The 13,515-nt window shown below is 51.0% G+C and overlaps 1 protein-coding gene across 1 annotated transcript in view; it reads right to left on the bottom strand.

Annotated features, from left to right (window-relative positions):
- Positions 1-13,515, bottom strand: part of LOC147097867 (protransforming growth factor alpha-like) — a 54,638-nt gene that overhangs the window by 35,838 nt on the left and 5,285 nt on the right. The window contains exon 2 of the mRNA XM_085970906.1: positions 6,164-6,214. Within this exon, the coding sequence (XP_085827032.1) occupies positions 6,164-6,214 (51 nt within the window). The remainder of the gene's footprint in view (positions 1-6,163; positions 6,215-13,515) is intronic.

Here is a 13,515-nt window from a genome sequence, read left to right as displayed (position 1 = left end):
CCCTGCCTCCAGAGAGTGCCGGGCGGTTGGAACCCTGAGCTCAAACGGTTCAGCTTTCCGCCAGAGTACAAAAAACCTGGCCGTGCCGTTCAGCTGCCTGTTCCCGAAACTGCCGACAGGGACTGGAGGTTGAACGGTTCTGCAGATGCAGTATAATGTGGATAAATGCGAGGTTATCCACTTTGGTGGCAAAAACAGGATGACAGATTATTATCTGAATGGCAATAGATTGGGAAAAGGGGAAGTGCAACGAGACCTGGGTGTCCTTGTGCACCAGTCGCTGAAGGTAAGCATGCACGTGCAGCAGGCGGTTAAGAAGGCAAATGGTATGTTGGCCTTCATAGCGAGAGGATTCGAGTACAGGAGCAAGGATGTCTTGCTGCAGTTGTACAGGGCCTTGGTGAGACCACACCTTGAGTATTGTGTGCAGTTTTGGTCGCCTTATCTGAGGAAAGATGTTCTTGCCATGGAGGGAGTTCAGCGAAGATTCACCAGACTGATACCTGGGATGGCAGGAATGGCGTATGAGGAGAGATTGGGTCGATTGGGCTTGTATTCGCTAGAGTTTAGAAGGAGAGGGGATCTCATTGAAACTTATAAAATTCTGACAGGACTGGACAGACTAGATGCAGGAAGGATGTTCCCGATGGCGGGGGAGTCCAGAACCAGGGGTTACAGTCTAAGGATAAGGGGTAAGCCATTTAGGACAGAGATGAGGAGGAATTTCTTCACCCAGAGTGTGGTGAACCTGTGGAATTCTCTACCACAGATGGCAGTTGAGGCCAATTCATTAAATATATTCAAGAAGGATTAGGTATATTTTTTGAGGCTAAAGTGATCAAGGGCTATGGGGAGAAAGCAGGGACCGGGTACTGAATTTGGATGATCAGCCATGATCTCATTGAATGGCGGAGCAGGCTCGAGGGGCCGAATGGCCTCCTCCTGCTCCTACCTTCTATCTTTCTAGGTTTCTATGTATGTAATGCGCAGCCAATCCACAATGCCAGTTCTGAGCCCGGGAGCAGTGTTAAAACCTCCCCACCCTCCCCCAACTCTGATCAATGCTTCAGGAATAAGTTGAGGATGATTTTACATTTCTAACAGAATCCCAGATTGTGGCTCCATTGCCAACAGACTCCACTGAAATACACAGAAGTTGCAACAGGCCACTCGGCCCATCCAGTCTGTGTCGGCGTTCACCCGCCACACGAGAAAATAGTCCCAATCACATTTACCCGCCCTGTTCCCATCTCCCTTCATTCTCTGTTCCTTAATCCCCCGATCCAATCTAACCTTGAATGCTGACAGTTTCCGCCTCAACCACTAACCCTGGGAGTGAATCCCACAGCCTCACAACTCTCAGCGTGAAGAAGATTCTCCTCCGCCCTCTGTTCGAAATCTCTTACATTTAATCTTCTATCTATGGCCCCTCGTTTGTGTCCCCCAACCACAGTAACAACAACCTGTATTTATACAGCGCCTTTAATGTAGTAAAACACCCCAAGGCGCTTCACAGGAGCGATTATCAGACAAAATTTGACACCGAGCCACATAAGGAGATATTAGGGCAGGTGATCATAAGCTTGGTCAAAGAGGTAGGTTTTAAGGAGCGTCTTAAAGGAAGAGAGAGAGACGGAGAGGTTTAGGGAGGGAATTCCAGAGCTTAGGGCCCAGGCAACAGAAGGCACGGCCGCCAATGGTGGAGCGATGGAAATCGGGGATGCCAGAATTGGAGGAGTGCAGAGATCTCGGGGGTTGTGGGGCTGGAGGAGATTACAGAGATAGGGAGGGGCGAGGCCATAGAGGGATTTAAAAACAAGGATGAGAATTTTAACAGTCTGCCTCTCTCTTCCTTATCCGATCCTTTCATAATTTTGAACACTTCTATCATGCAGGATTTCTACACAGACACTTTCTAGCTTCCTGTCCAACTGAAGTGTGTGCGTGTTGCCCTGGGAGATAAGCCACTGAAGTGTATTCTGAAGTTTTTCATGAGAGAAAAATCCAGGAATATAAATCTTCACAGCTCGAGAAGCGGGGGGGCCGAGGGGGGGTCGGGGGGCGCGGGGGGGGTCATGTTTCAAGTGGGAATTACTGTGCAGCCTCGGAGAAACTCGAGATCTTTCAAAGTGTTCGGAAAACTTGTATTGCAGGAAAGTGTAAACGGAGATGGATGAAATGAAGGTGGAGACTCCTCCTTCTCTGCAGGTTATAAAATAAAACAATCCCAGTTGAATCCCGCCCACCTGGGTTGCAACTGAATCTGTGCCTCTTGCGAAACAATGTCACAGCTATTGTGCTGTTAGGTCTCAGTGGAGCATAATTTTTCTATTATTGTAAAAAATAATTGCAGGGCTGTGGGGAAAGAGCAGGGGGGAGTGGGACTAATTCGAGCGCTCTTTCAAAGAGCCGGCACAGGCACGATGGGCCGAATGGCCTCCCTCTGTGCTGTATCGCTCTATGATTCTATGATTATTTACAACACATCTTCAAGAGGCTTAGTGAATCGCAGTTCCCAATAGTGGTGACTTCACACCATAATGGGGCAGGATCTGAGCCATTACTGTGACATGATGCCTCATCTCTATATGTGCTTGCTTGGCTCAGTGGGTAGCCTCTGAGTCAGAAGGTCGTGGGTTCAAGTCCCCACTCTAGAGACTTGAGAACAGAATCCAGGCTGACACTCCCAGTGCAGTACTAAGGGAGCGCTGCACTGTCGGAGGGGCAGTACTGAGGGAGCACCGCACTGTCGGAGGGGCAGTACTAAGGGAGCGCTGCACTGTCGGAGGGGCAGTACTGAGGGAGCACCGCACTGTCGGAGGGGCAGTACTGAGGGAGCACCGCACTGTCGGAGGGGCAGTACTAAGGGAGCGCTGCACTGTCGGAGGGGCAGTACTGAGGGAGCACCGCACTGTCGGAGGGGCAGTACTGAGGGAGCACCGCACTGTCGGAGGGGCAGTACTGAGGGAGCGCGGCACTGTCGGAGGGGCAGTACTGAGGGAGCACGGCACTGTCGGAGGGTCAGTACTGAGGGAGCGCGGCACTGTCGGAGGGGCAGTACAGAGGGAGCGCCGCATTGTCGGAGGGGCAGTACAGAGGGAGCGCCGCACTGTCGGAGGGGCAGTACTGAGGGAGCGCCGCACTGTCGGAGGGGCAGTACTGAGGGAGCGCCGCACTGTCGGAGGGGCAGTACTGAGGGAGCACCGCACTGTCGGAGGGGCAGTACTGAGGGAGCACCGCACTGTCGGAGGGGCAGTACTGAGGGAGCGCCGCACTGTCGGAGGGGCAGTACTGAGGGAGCGCGGCACTGTCGGAGGGGCAGTACTGAGGGACCACTGCACTGTTGGGGGTGCCGTCTTTCGGATGAGATGTTAAACTGAGGCCCCGTCTGCTCTCTCAGGTGGATTTAAAATACCCCACATCTCTATTTCGAAGAAGAGCAGGGGAGTTCTCCCTGGTGTCGTGGGCCAATATTTATCCCTCAACCAACATAACAAAAACAGATTATCTGGTCATTATCACATTGCTGTTTGTGGGAGCTTGCTGTGCGCAAACTGGCTGCCACATTTCCTACATTACAACAGTGACTACACTTCAAAAAGTACTTCATTGGCTGTGAGGTGCTTTGGGACGTCCAGTGGTCGTGAAAGGCGCTATAGAAATGCAAGTCTTTCTGTCATCGAAATATAATTGCATTGCTTGAATATTGTTAGCATAAATGCAAGACCTTCTTTCTTTCTGAGTTAGCAGGTTCAAGCCCCTCACTGGAGATTGATCGATGCTGACACCGCGGCGGAGTGCCGCAGTGCCGGAGGTGCCGTGTATTGGATGAGATCAAAGTCCTGTTCGGGCGGATGAAAGTGCTCTCCAGCCCTGTTCCAGGAACATCAGGAAGTTCTGTTGTGCTCACTAACATTCCTGCCTCAAACAACACCAAATAAATACCCCCAGGTTAACTGGGAGCTTGCCGTGCGCAAGTTGGCTGCCTTGTTTATCTGCAGGACCACAGTGACTGCATTTCAGAAGCAGTTGGTTGCGAAATGATGTGGGATGGCTCGTGGCTGTGAACAGCAAAATCGTTCTCTGTCGTCAGTCTTAGGCTCAGCATTACAGATCTGATGTACTCATCGTCAACACAGGTCGAGCTGAGGCTGCATTTCGAGGCCCTGTAGGCGGGGACAAGCCTCCCAAGAACAGCAGACAATTAACTCAAGAATGACTGATGACACTGAAGGTGTCAGCCGTGGCTCAGTGGGCGGCACACTCGCCTCTGAGTCAGAAGGTTGTGGGTTCAGGTCCCACTCCAGAGACTTGAGCACAAAAATCCAGGCTGACACACCCAGTGCAGTAATGAGGGCGCGCCGCACTGTCAGAGGGGCAGTGCTGAGGGAGCGCCGCACTGTCGGAGGGGCAGTGCTGAGGGAGCGCCGCACTGTCGGAGGGGCAGTGCTGAGGGAGCGCCGCACTGTCGGAGGGGCAGTACTGAGGGAGCGCCGCACTGTCGGAGGGACAGTACTGAGGGAGCGCCGCACTGTCGGAGGGGCAGTACTGAGGGAGCGCCGCACTGTCGGAGGGGCAGTGCTGAGGGAGCGCCGCACTGTCGGAGGGGCAGTGCTGAGGGAGCGCCGCACTGTCGGAGGGGCAGTGCTGAGGGAGCGCCGCACTGTCGGAGGGGCAGTGCTGAGGGAGCGCCGCACTGTCGGAGGGGCAGTGCTGAGGGAGCGCCGCACTGTCGGAGGGGCAGTGCTGAGGGAGCGCCGCACTGTCGGAGGGGCAGTGCTGAGGGAGCGCCGCACTGTCGGAGGGGCAGTGCTGAGGGAGCGCCGCACTGTCGGAGGGGCAGTGCTGAGGGAGCGCCGCACTGTCGGAGGGGCAGTACTGAGGGAGCATCACACTGTCGGCGGTACCGTCTTTCGGATGAGACATTAAACCGAGGCCCCGTCTGCTCTCTCAGGTGGGCGTAAAAGATCCTATGGCACTATTTTGAAGAAGAGCAGGGGAGTTCTCCCCAGTGTCCTGGCCAATATTTATCCCTCAATCAACATAACAAAAACAGATTATCTGGTCATTGCTGTTTGTGGGAGCTTGCTGTGCGCAAATTGGCTGCCGCGTTTCCTACATTACAACAGTGACTACACTTCAAAAAGACTTCTTTGGCCGTAATCGCTTTGGGACGTCCTGAGGTCGTGAAAGGCGCTGTAGAAATGTAAGTTTCTTGTCTTGAAATGACTCTGGGGGCCATGGTGGCTTTGAGCGACAAGTGTAAAACAGCCGATAACGGATTGGCCACCCGTCGAACACCTCTCGTGATTCTGAAGTCAATGGCAGAGATCCAATATCGGCCGTTTGTCCCAATTACCCCCACGGTGAGGTATCAGCGCACAAGCATTTGATGCATCCAGCATGAAGACTCCTTGTTCGCTGTCTTAGCCGAGGGGCTGACCCCATTTATTCAAGTTGCTCCTGCCTCGGCGGGGGAATTTCACAGGACTGCACTGAGCGACCTGCGCTGGTTTCGCAAGGTGTCATTTCCAGGTTGTTTGTCTGTCGGCTCCCAGTCCCCAACTTGGGAAAACAAACTGGTCAGAGAGGCTCCGGACCGAGTCACTGACGTCTTGGAGGATAGAAAATTTATCTCATTTTTGCACATGACATTTCTGCTCGATCAACCCCAGCCTTCCCTTGAGTTTAGGAGGCTGGGGGTTGATCCACTGGAGGTGTTAAAAAGGAATTGATAGGGTAAAGAGAGAGAGAAACTATTTCTTCCGGTGGGGTAGATCCAGGACAAGGGGGCATGACCTTAAAATTAGAGCCAGGCCGTTCAGGGGTGATGTTGGGAAGCACTTTTTCCACTCAAAGGGTGGTGGAAATCTGGGACTCTCTCCTCCCCGCCAAAAGGTTGTGGATGATCAATTGGAGCTTTCAAGACAGAGATTTTTATTGGGTAAGGGTCTCAAGGGATATAGAGCTAAGGCGGGTAAATGAAGCGGAGGCACAGACCAGCCGCGATCTAATTAAACTGCAGAACAGGCTCGAGGGGCTGAAAGGCCGCCTCCTGTTCCTAATGATCCTATTGAGAAGATCGCTCTTTGAAAAGTTACCCTTGAGGATTAAAATAAGCATACACAACCTCTCAAGTCAACAGTGGAATCCAGTCACTCACCGGTCAATGTTGAGGTTGTGTTTTCCAAGGCATTGCAGACAAATAACACACCTGTTAAAAGGGAGAAAACAGGAGTAATCAGTGCTAGCTACGGAAAAGAACATCTGGATCCAACACATCCCTTTAATGTATAAAGAATTGAGCGTTAATTCATTGAACAATGTTAAGCATATTTCAAAAACGCTTCGGACGAGTACAATTTAATAATTACAGGCTGTCGGAATTGCTTTTCTACAAGAATTCGTTGAATCTCACAGCACACAAGGAGGAGGCCATTCGGCCCATCGTGCCTGTGCCGGCTCTTTGGTCAAGCTCTCCAATTAGTCCCACTCCCCCCTGCTCTTTCCCCAGAGCCCTGCAAATTTTATCCTTTTCAAGTATTTATCCAATTCCCTTTTGAAAGTTTCTACTGAATCTGCTTCCACCGCCCTTTCAGGCAGCGCATTCCAGATCACAACAACTCGCTGCGTAATAAAAAATTCTCCTCATCTCCCCTCTGGTTCTTTTGCCAATTATCTTAAATCCGTGTCCTCTGGTTACCGACCCTCCTGCCATTGGAAACAGTTTTTCTTTATTTACTCTTCCATAATCCCTCATGATTTTGAACACCTCTATTAAATCTCCCCATAATCTTCTCTGCTCCAAGGAGAACAATCCCAGTTTCTCCGATCTCTCCACATAAGTGAACTCCCTCATCTCTGCTACCATTCTGGTAAATCTCCTCTGCACCCTCTCCAAGGCCTTGAGATCCTTTCTAAAGTGCGGTGCCCAGAATTGGACACAATACTCCAGTTGAGGTTTAACCAGTGATATATAAACGTTTAGCAAAACTTCCTTCCTTTTTTAAAGCCAAGGATCTGTTTTTTTAAACAGCTTTAAGTCCCCGGTGTCCTGGCCAATATTTATCACCCAACCAACATCACTAAAACAGATACAAAAGCAAAATACTGGGGTTGATGGAAATCGGAAATTAAAACAGAGAGACTGCTGGAAACACCCAGCAGGCCAGGCAGCACCTGTGGAGAGAGAAACAGAGTTAACGTTTCAGATGAAAGGGTCATCGACCTGAAACGTTAACTCTGTTTCTCTCTCCACAGATGCTGTCTGACCTGCTGAGTATTTCCAGCATTCTCTGTTTTTATTTCACTAAAAAGAACAGACGATCTAGTCATTTATCACATTGCTGTTTGTGGGAGCTTGCTGTGCGCAAATTGGCAGCCGCGTTTCCTGCATTACAACAGTGACTGCACTTCATAAAAGTACTTCATTGGCTGTGAAGCGCTTTGGGATGTCCTGAGGTGCTGAAAGGCGCTGGAGAAATGCAAATTCTTTTTTGCTTTTAAACATAGAGAGAGAGGTGCTTTCAGGAAGAAAGCCACTAGCTGCTGCCCAGATCTCCTGCCAACCTGGTCGCTCTGTGCCAACTGCTGGACTTTCCCCCAAAGCCATGCTTCCAAGTTCCATTGCAGTCCTCATCTGAAGACAAGGAACCCCAGACCACAGTAAAGCTGCTTCTTACTCAGTACAACACAGCACAGTCATAGGTTGGTCATGAAAAGACAGACTCGCATTTCTATAGCGCCTTTCACAACCCTGGGGCGTCCCAAAGCGAGAGGATTCGAATACAGGAACAAGGATGTCTTGCTGCAGTTGTACAGGGCCTTGGTGAGACCACACCTTGAGTATTGTGTGCAGTTTTGGTCGCCTTATCTGAGGAAGGATGTTCTTGCCATGGAGGGAGTGCAGCGAAGATTCACCAGACTGATACCTGGGATGGCAGGAATGACGTACGAGGAGAGATTGTGTCGATTAGGCTTATATTTGCTGGAGTTTAGAAGAATGAGAGGGGATCTCATTGAAACTTATAAAATTCTAACAGGACTGGACAGACTAGATGCAGGAAGGATGTTCCCGATGGCCGGGGAGTCCAGAACCAGGGGTCACAGTCTAAGGATAAGGGGTAAGCCATTTTGGACAGAGATGAGGAGGAATTTCTTCACCTAGAGAGTGGTGAACCTGTGGAATTCTCTACCACAGAAGGCAGTTGAGGCCAATTCATTAAATATATTCAAGAAGGAGTTAGATATATTTCTTAAGGCTAAAGGGATCAAGGTATATGGGGAGAAGGCAGGGACAGGGTACTGAATTTGGATGATCAGTCATGATCTCATTAAATGGCGGAACAGGCTCGAGGGGCCGAATGGCCTACTCCTGCTCCTATCTTCTATGTTTCTATGTAAAGCGCTTTACAGCCAATGAAGTACTTTTTGACGTGTAGTCGTTGTTCTAATATGGGAGCCAATTTTCTCACCACAAGCTCCCACAAACGGCAATGAGATAAATGACCAGAAATGTTCTTGTGATGTTGGTGGAAGGATAAATATTTCCCAGCACAATGGGGAGAACTCCTCCCACCCCCTGCTCTTCTTCCAACAGTGGCCGTGGGATCTTTTTACATCCACCCCAAGAGGGCAGACTCGGGGGGGGGGGGGGAAGGGGGGGCCTCGGTTTAACGAGGTGCTCAAGTCTCTAGAGCGGGACTTGGATCCGCACGACCTTCTCACTCAGAGCTGAGAGCGATCCCCACACCTGAGGGTTTGTGGAAATGTTGGAATGAACCTTTCTATCTCGGCTGGGTAAAAACTGCAGTGTACCAGAGACAGGCAACATCCGGAGTGAACACAACTGATTGCGCAGACACGGGTAACTCCAGGGGATTGACAGAGCACGGCTTAACACCAGGCGCTATGTTTAATCGCAGCTGCTATATATACACACACCTATTATATATGTGTCTATGTGTCTGTGTGACAAATCAGCAGGGTGTTTCTGACAAAGTTAGAAGTCCCTGGAGTGAATCCTTGAAGTAGTCCTGCCACTTTCAAAAGTGGAGCTGATGTTTAGAGGGGTTCACACGAGACAGTGTAGTGTTAGAAACAGAAATGGGGAAGGATAAACCGGAAGGATGACATGAATGTGTGTCTCGGAGCACTAAAGCCAATCTTCTGACATTTTCCCCAGGATTCATCATTGGTGGAGATTAAGAGAGATTAACAAGGGGCGCTAAGCCACTGATTTCTGGAGCAAAATTAAATCTCTTGTTTACTTGAAAGGATATTTCAGTGAGAAGTGAAGCCGGGCGCTCGTGTGTCCATTAGGCCTCCGAACTAGTTCTTTTTAAACAGAGCGAATCTGCAGCCTATTTTTGGGAGGGGTGAGAGGAAATGTGGCCAAGTTGGGTTTCCTCTTGCCTCTTTCGGGCCTTGCTTTGCCCCGCACCTTTCCCCAGTTGGCACCTGGTGGCCAACGGGCTGCTGACAGGGGCTTCTGTCTTACCCTTGATGTTGGAGGGGTAAAGGTGGAGCCCAGGTGACTCGCTGAGCTTCCCCCTAATTCCAGGGTCAAAAATGACCTAATCTTTGCTCGGTGGCCTCGATTTAAAGGGAGGGGGCGGGCGGGAGTCTGATAATGCACGAAGAACCCGCCTACTGGTGGGAATGGGAATTTGGCCGCAGACGGAGACCGATGGGAACGGTCAGTGGGTGGAGAGGATTCCCTCGCTTGGCAGTGGGGTGGGGTGGGGTGTGCTGTGGGGGGAGGGTGGGGTGGGGGCGTTACATCGAGTTTACAGAAACAGGCCATTTGGCCCAACAGTGGAGCCCAGGTGACTCGCTGAGCTTCCCCCGACTCCCAGGGTCAGAAGTGACCTAATCTTGGCTCAGTGGTGAGTTAAATCGAGTTTACAGAAACAGGCCATTCGGCCCAACTGGTCCAGGCTCCCCTTTGGGGTGGGGAAGCCCACTTGCTCCTCCTGGCCCACCAGGAGTTCAAAGAGAGGGAAAGTTTAAAAAAAAATAAAACTCACCTGGGCCTCTTCTGGCCAGCCGGCTCCTCCCACCGTGTTGGTGTTGCCATGGCAACAGAGAGCGCAGGACTCCACTCGCTCCCCCTCCCCCCGGGCGCGGACCTTAAAATTACATTGCGAGCCGATGACATCACTGGGCCGTGACTTCTGAACCTTAAGTAGGCCCCGGCCTCAAACCAGGGCCTGAATCACCGCCATTAATGTGATGATGCTCGTGAATGGAGGAGGCGGGATTGGGATTTTCAAGATTTTAACCCCTTCGCCCGCCCCTTTCCTGCCGGTCAGGTTGGGGGTTCGAATGGAGGTAATTGATTCTGCTTCCGACTGGCCAAAGTTCTCTCTGAGCCGGACGCGGGCACGGTTAGGAACGGCACGCAAGTTCCATTTATGTAGGCCTGAGTCGCCCAGTTACTGCACGAACTCCAATACAGCAACGGTAGTGCACAGACAGGAAGGGCAAAAACCTGGTCATCATTTCAACAGATGCCCAAAAAAAAATGATCAAGGTATGGTCTGAGAAAGAAGCCCTCAGGCTGCCGTCGTAGACCCTGCCCAATCCTGTACCGTCAGCTGATAGAAACATGGAAGATAGGAGCAGGAGTAGGCCATTCGGCCCCTCGAGCCTGCTCCGCCATTCAATGCGATCATGGCTGATCATCCAAACTCAGTACCCTGTCCCTGCCTTCTCCCCATATCCCTTGATCCCTTTAGCCTTAAGGAATATATCTAACTCCTTCTTGAATATATTTAATGAATTGGCCTCAACTGCCTTCTGTGGTAGAGAATTCCACAGGTTCACCACTCTCTGGGTGAAGAAATTCCTCCTCATCTCTGTCCTAAATGGCTTACCCCTTATCCTTAGACTGTGACCCCTGGTTCTGGACTCCCCCGCCATTGGGAACATCCTTCCTGCATCTAGTCTGTCTAGTCCCGTTAGAATTTTATAAGAGAATTAAAGGCTCAGTGGGTAGCACCCTCGCTTCTGAGTCAGAAGGTTGTGGGTTCAAGTCCCACTCCAGAGACCCGAGCACAAAAATCTAGGCTGACACTCCAGTGCAATGCTGAGGGAGTGCCACACTGTCGGAGGGGCAGTACTGGGGGAGAGCTGCACTGTCGGAAGGGCAGTACTGAGGGAGCACCGCACTGTCAGATGGGCAGTACTGAGGGAGCGCTCACTGTCATGGGGCAGTACTGAGGGAGCGCCGCACTGTCGGAGGTGCAGTACTGAGGGAGCGCCGCACTGTCGGAGGGGCGGTACTGAGGGAGCGCTGCACTGTCGGAGGGGCAGTACTGAGGGAGCGCCGCACTGTCGGAGTGGCAGTACTGAGGGAGCGCTGCACTGTCGGAGGGGCAGTACTGAGGGAGTGCCGCACTGTCGGAGGTGCAGTACTGAGGGAGCGCCGCACTGTCGGAGGGGCGGTACTGAGGGAGCGCTGCACTGTCGGAGGGGCAGTACTGAGGGAGCGCCGCACTGTCGGAGTGGCAGTACTGAGGGAGCGCTGCACTGTCGGAGGGGCAGTACTGAGGGAGTGCCGCACTGTCGGAGGGGCAGTACTGAGGGAGCGCCGCACTGTCGGAGGGTCAGTACTGAGGGAGCGCCGCACTCAGAGGTGCCGTCTTTCAGATGAGACGTTAAACCAAGGCTCTCTCAGGTGGATGTAAAAGATCCCACGGCACTTTTTGATGAAGAGCAGAGGAGTTCTCCCCGGTGCCCCGGGTTAATATTTATCCCTCAATCAACATCACTAAAAACAGATCATCAGGCCATTGCTTTTTTTTTTAAGTAGGGAAGAGTTTTAAAATCATGTTCCCTCAGGAAGCGTCAATCAAGGGGTTAACACTGAGGTCTCAGCGAGTGTGTGGAGGGGAGGGGTGGAGGGGGAAGAGATATAACTCAATGTGAGAGGAATACAGTCAGAGCACATTACAGTCCCGACACTTCACTCTGTACAAACGAACCTTCTCTCTGATTTAATTAGATGAAAGCTTCAATTCCCAAGAGGCTGCAGCCTTGACACTCATCAAAGCCGCCATCCTGAATCACATGTTAATTCTGCCCTGAAGTGTATATAATTTTTAATCCCAAATATCTCAGCAAAACTGGGGAAATGATTATCAATATCCCGTCCGACCCACTTAATTTCAATTTGCCTTCTCCGAAAACGAGTTGAACTGGAACGGCCGTCAGGATGTGACACCGGCTCTTGGTCCACTTCAGATCACATCGCTGGATGTGAAGACATGAAATGAATTCAATTGAAGAACACAACTTGAATAAGCTTTCACGGAGTGATCGTACAGGCAGAGTTCATCCTTGATTTGAGGTGAATAGTTACTATTGGCTTTGAAGTGCAGTGAGGGACAGGGCAGCAGCAGGGATAGAATGTCCTGGAACCACTTTCACCCAAGTGTGCTAATGTTTATCATATATATCGGCCGTTCCTTCATCGTCGCTGGGTCAAAATCCTGGAACTCCCTCCCTAACAGCACTGTGGGAGCACCTTCACCACACGGACTGCAGCGGTTCAAGAAGGCGGCTCACCGCCACCTTCTCGAGGGTAATTGGGGATGGGCAATAAATGCTGGCCTTGCCAGCGACGCCCACATCCCAGGAACGAATTAAAACATAGAAGAATAGAAGATAGGAGCAGGAGTCGGCCATTCGGCCCCTCGAGCCTGCTCCGCCATTCAATGAGATCATGGCTGATCTTTGACCTCAACTCCACTTTCCCGCCCGATCTCCATATCCCTTGATTCCCTTAATATTCAAAAATCTATCGATCTCTGTCCTGAATATACTCAACGACTCAGCCTCCACAGCCCTCTGGGGTAGAGAATTCCAAAGATTCACCACCCTCTGAGTGAAGAAATTCCTCATCTCAGTCCTAAATGGCCGACCCCTTATTCTGAGCCTGTGACCCCTGGTTCTAGACTCCCCAGCCAGGGGAAACAACCTCTCAGCAACTACCCTGTCAAGTCCTGTAAAAATTTTATATGTTTCAATGAGATCACCGCTCATTCTTCTAAACTCCAGAGAGTATAGGCCTAGTTTACTCGATCTCTCCTCATAGGACAGCCCCCCATCCCAGGAATCAATCTGGTGAACTTATGCTGCACCGCCTCCAAGGTCAGTATATCCTTAGGAAAGGAGACCAAAAATGTACAGAGTACTCTAAGTGTGGCCTCTTCAAAGCCCTCTATTGCTTTATGGATTTAAGCTGGAAGATCAGCCATGATCTTATTGAATGACAGAGCTGGGAATGTGGATTACTGCACTATTTGAAGTCCGTTACAGGGGATGTCATTGTGGAATACTATTTAATGACACAGCTTTAAATAAAGTCCAAGTATGGATTTAAAAAGATAAGTAATTGGCCCTCTGGACAGCTCAACTGATTACGCAGCTGAATCGCCAGGCCAGATGAGCCGGGGAGGGCCCTCCGGTGGGTCTGATGTCAGCCCGGGTGGAGCTAGAGTTAGACCTCTG

Source organism: Somniosus microcephalus, chromosome 30, assembly GCF_052327205.1.
Source record: "Somniosus microcephalus isolate GS21.2 chromosome 30, FLI_Smic_1.0, whole genome shotgun sequence".
Classification (NCBI taxonomy): Eukaryota; Metazoa; Chordata; class Chondrichthyes; order Squaliformes; family Somniosidae; genus Somniosus; species Somniosus microcephalus.
Note: the sequence above shows the minus strand (reverse complement) of the source record. Positions and strands in the feature narration are given on the sequence as shown.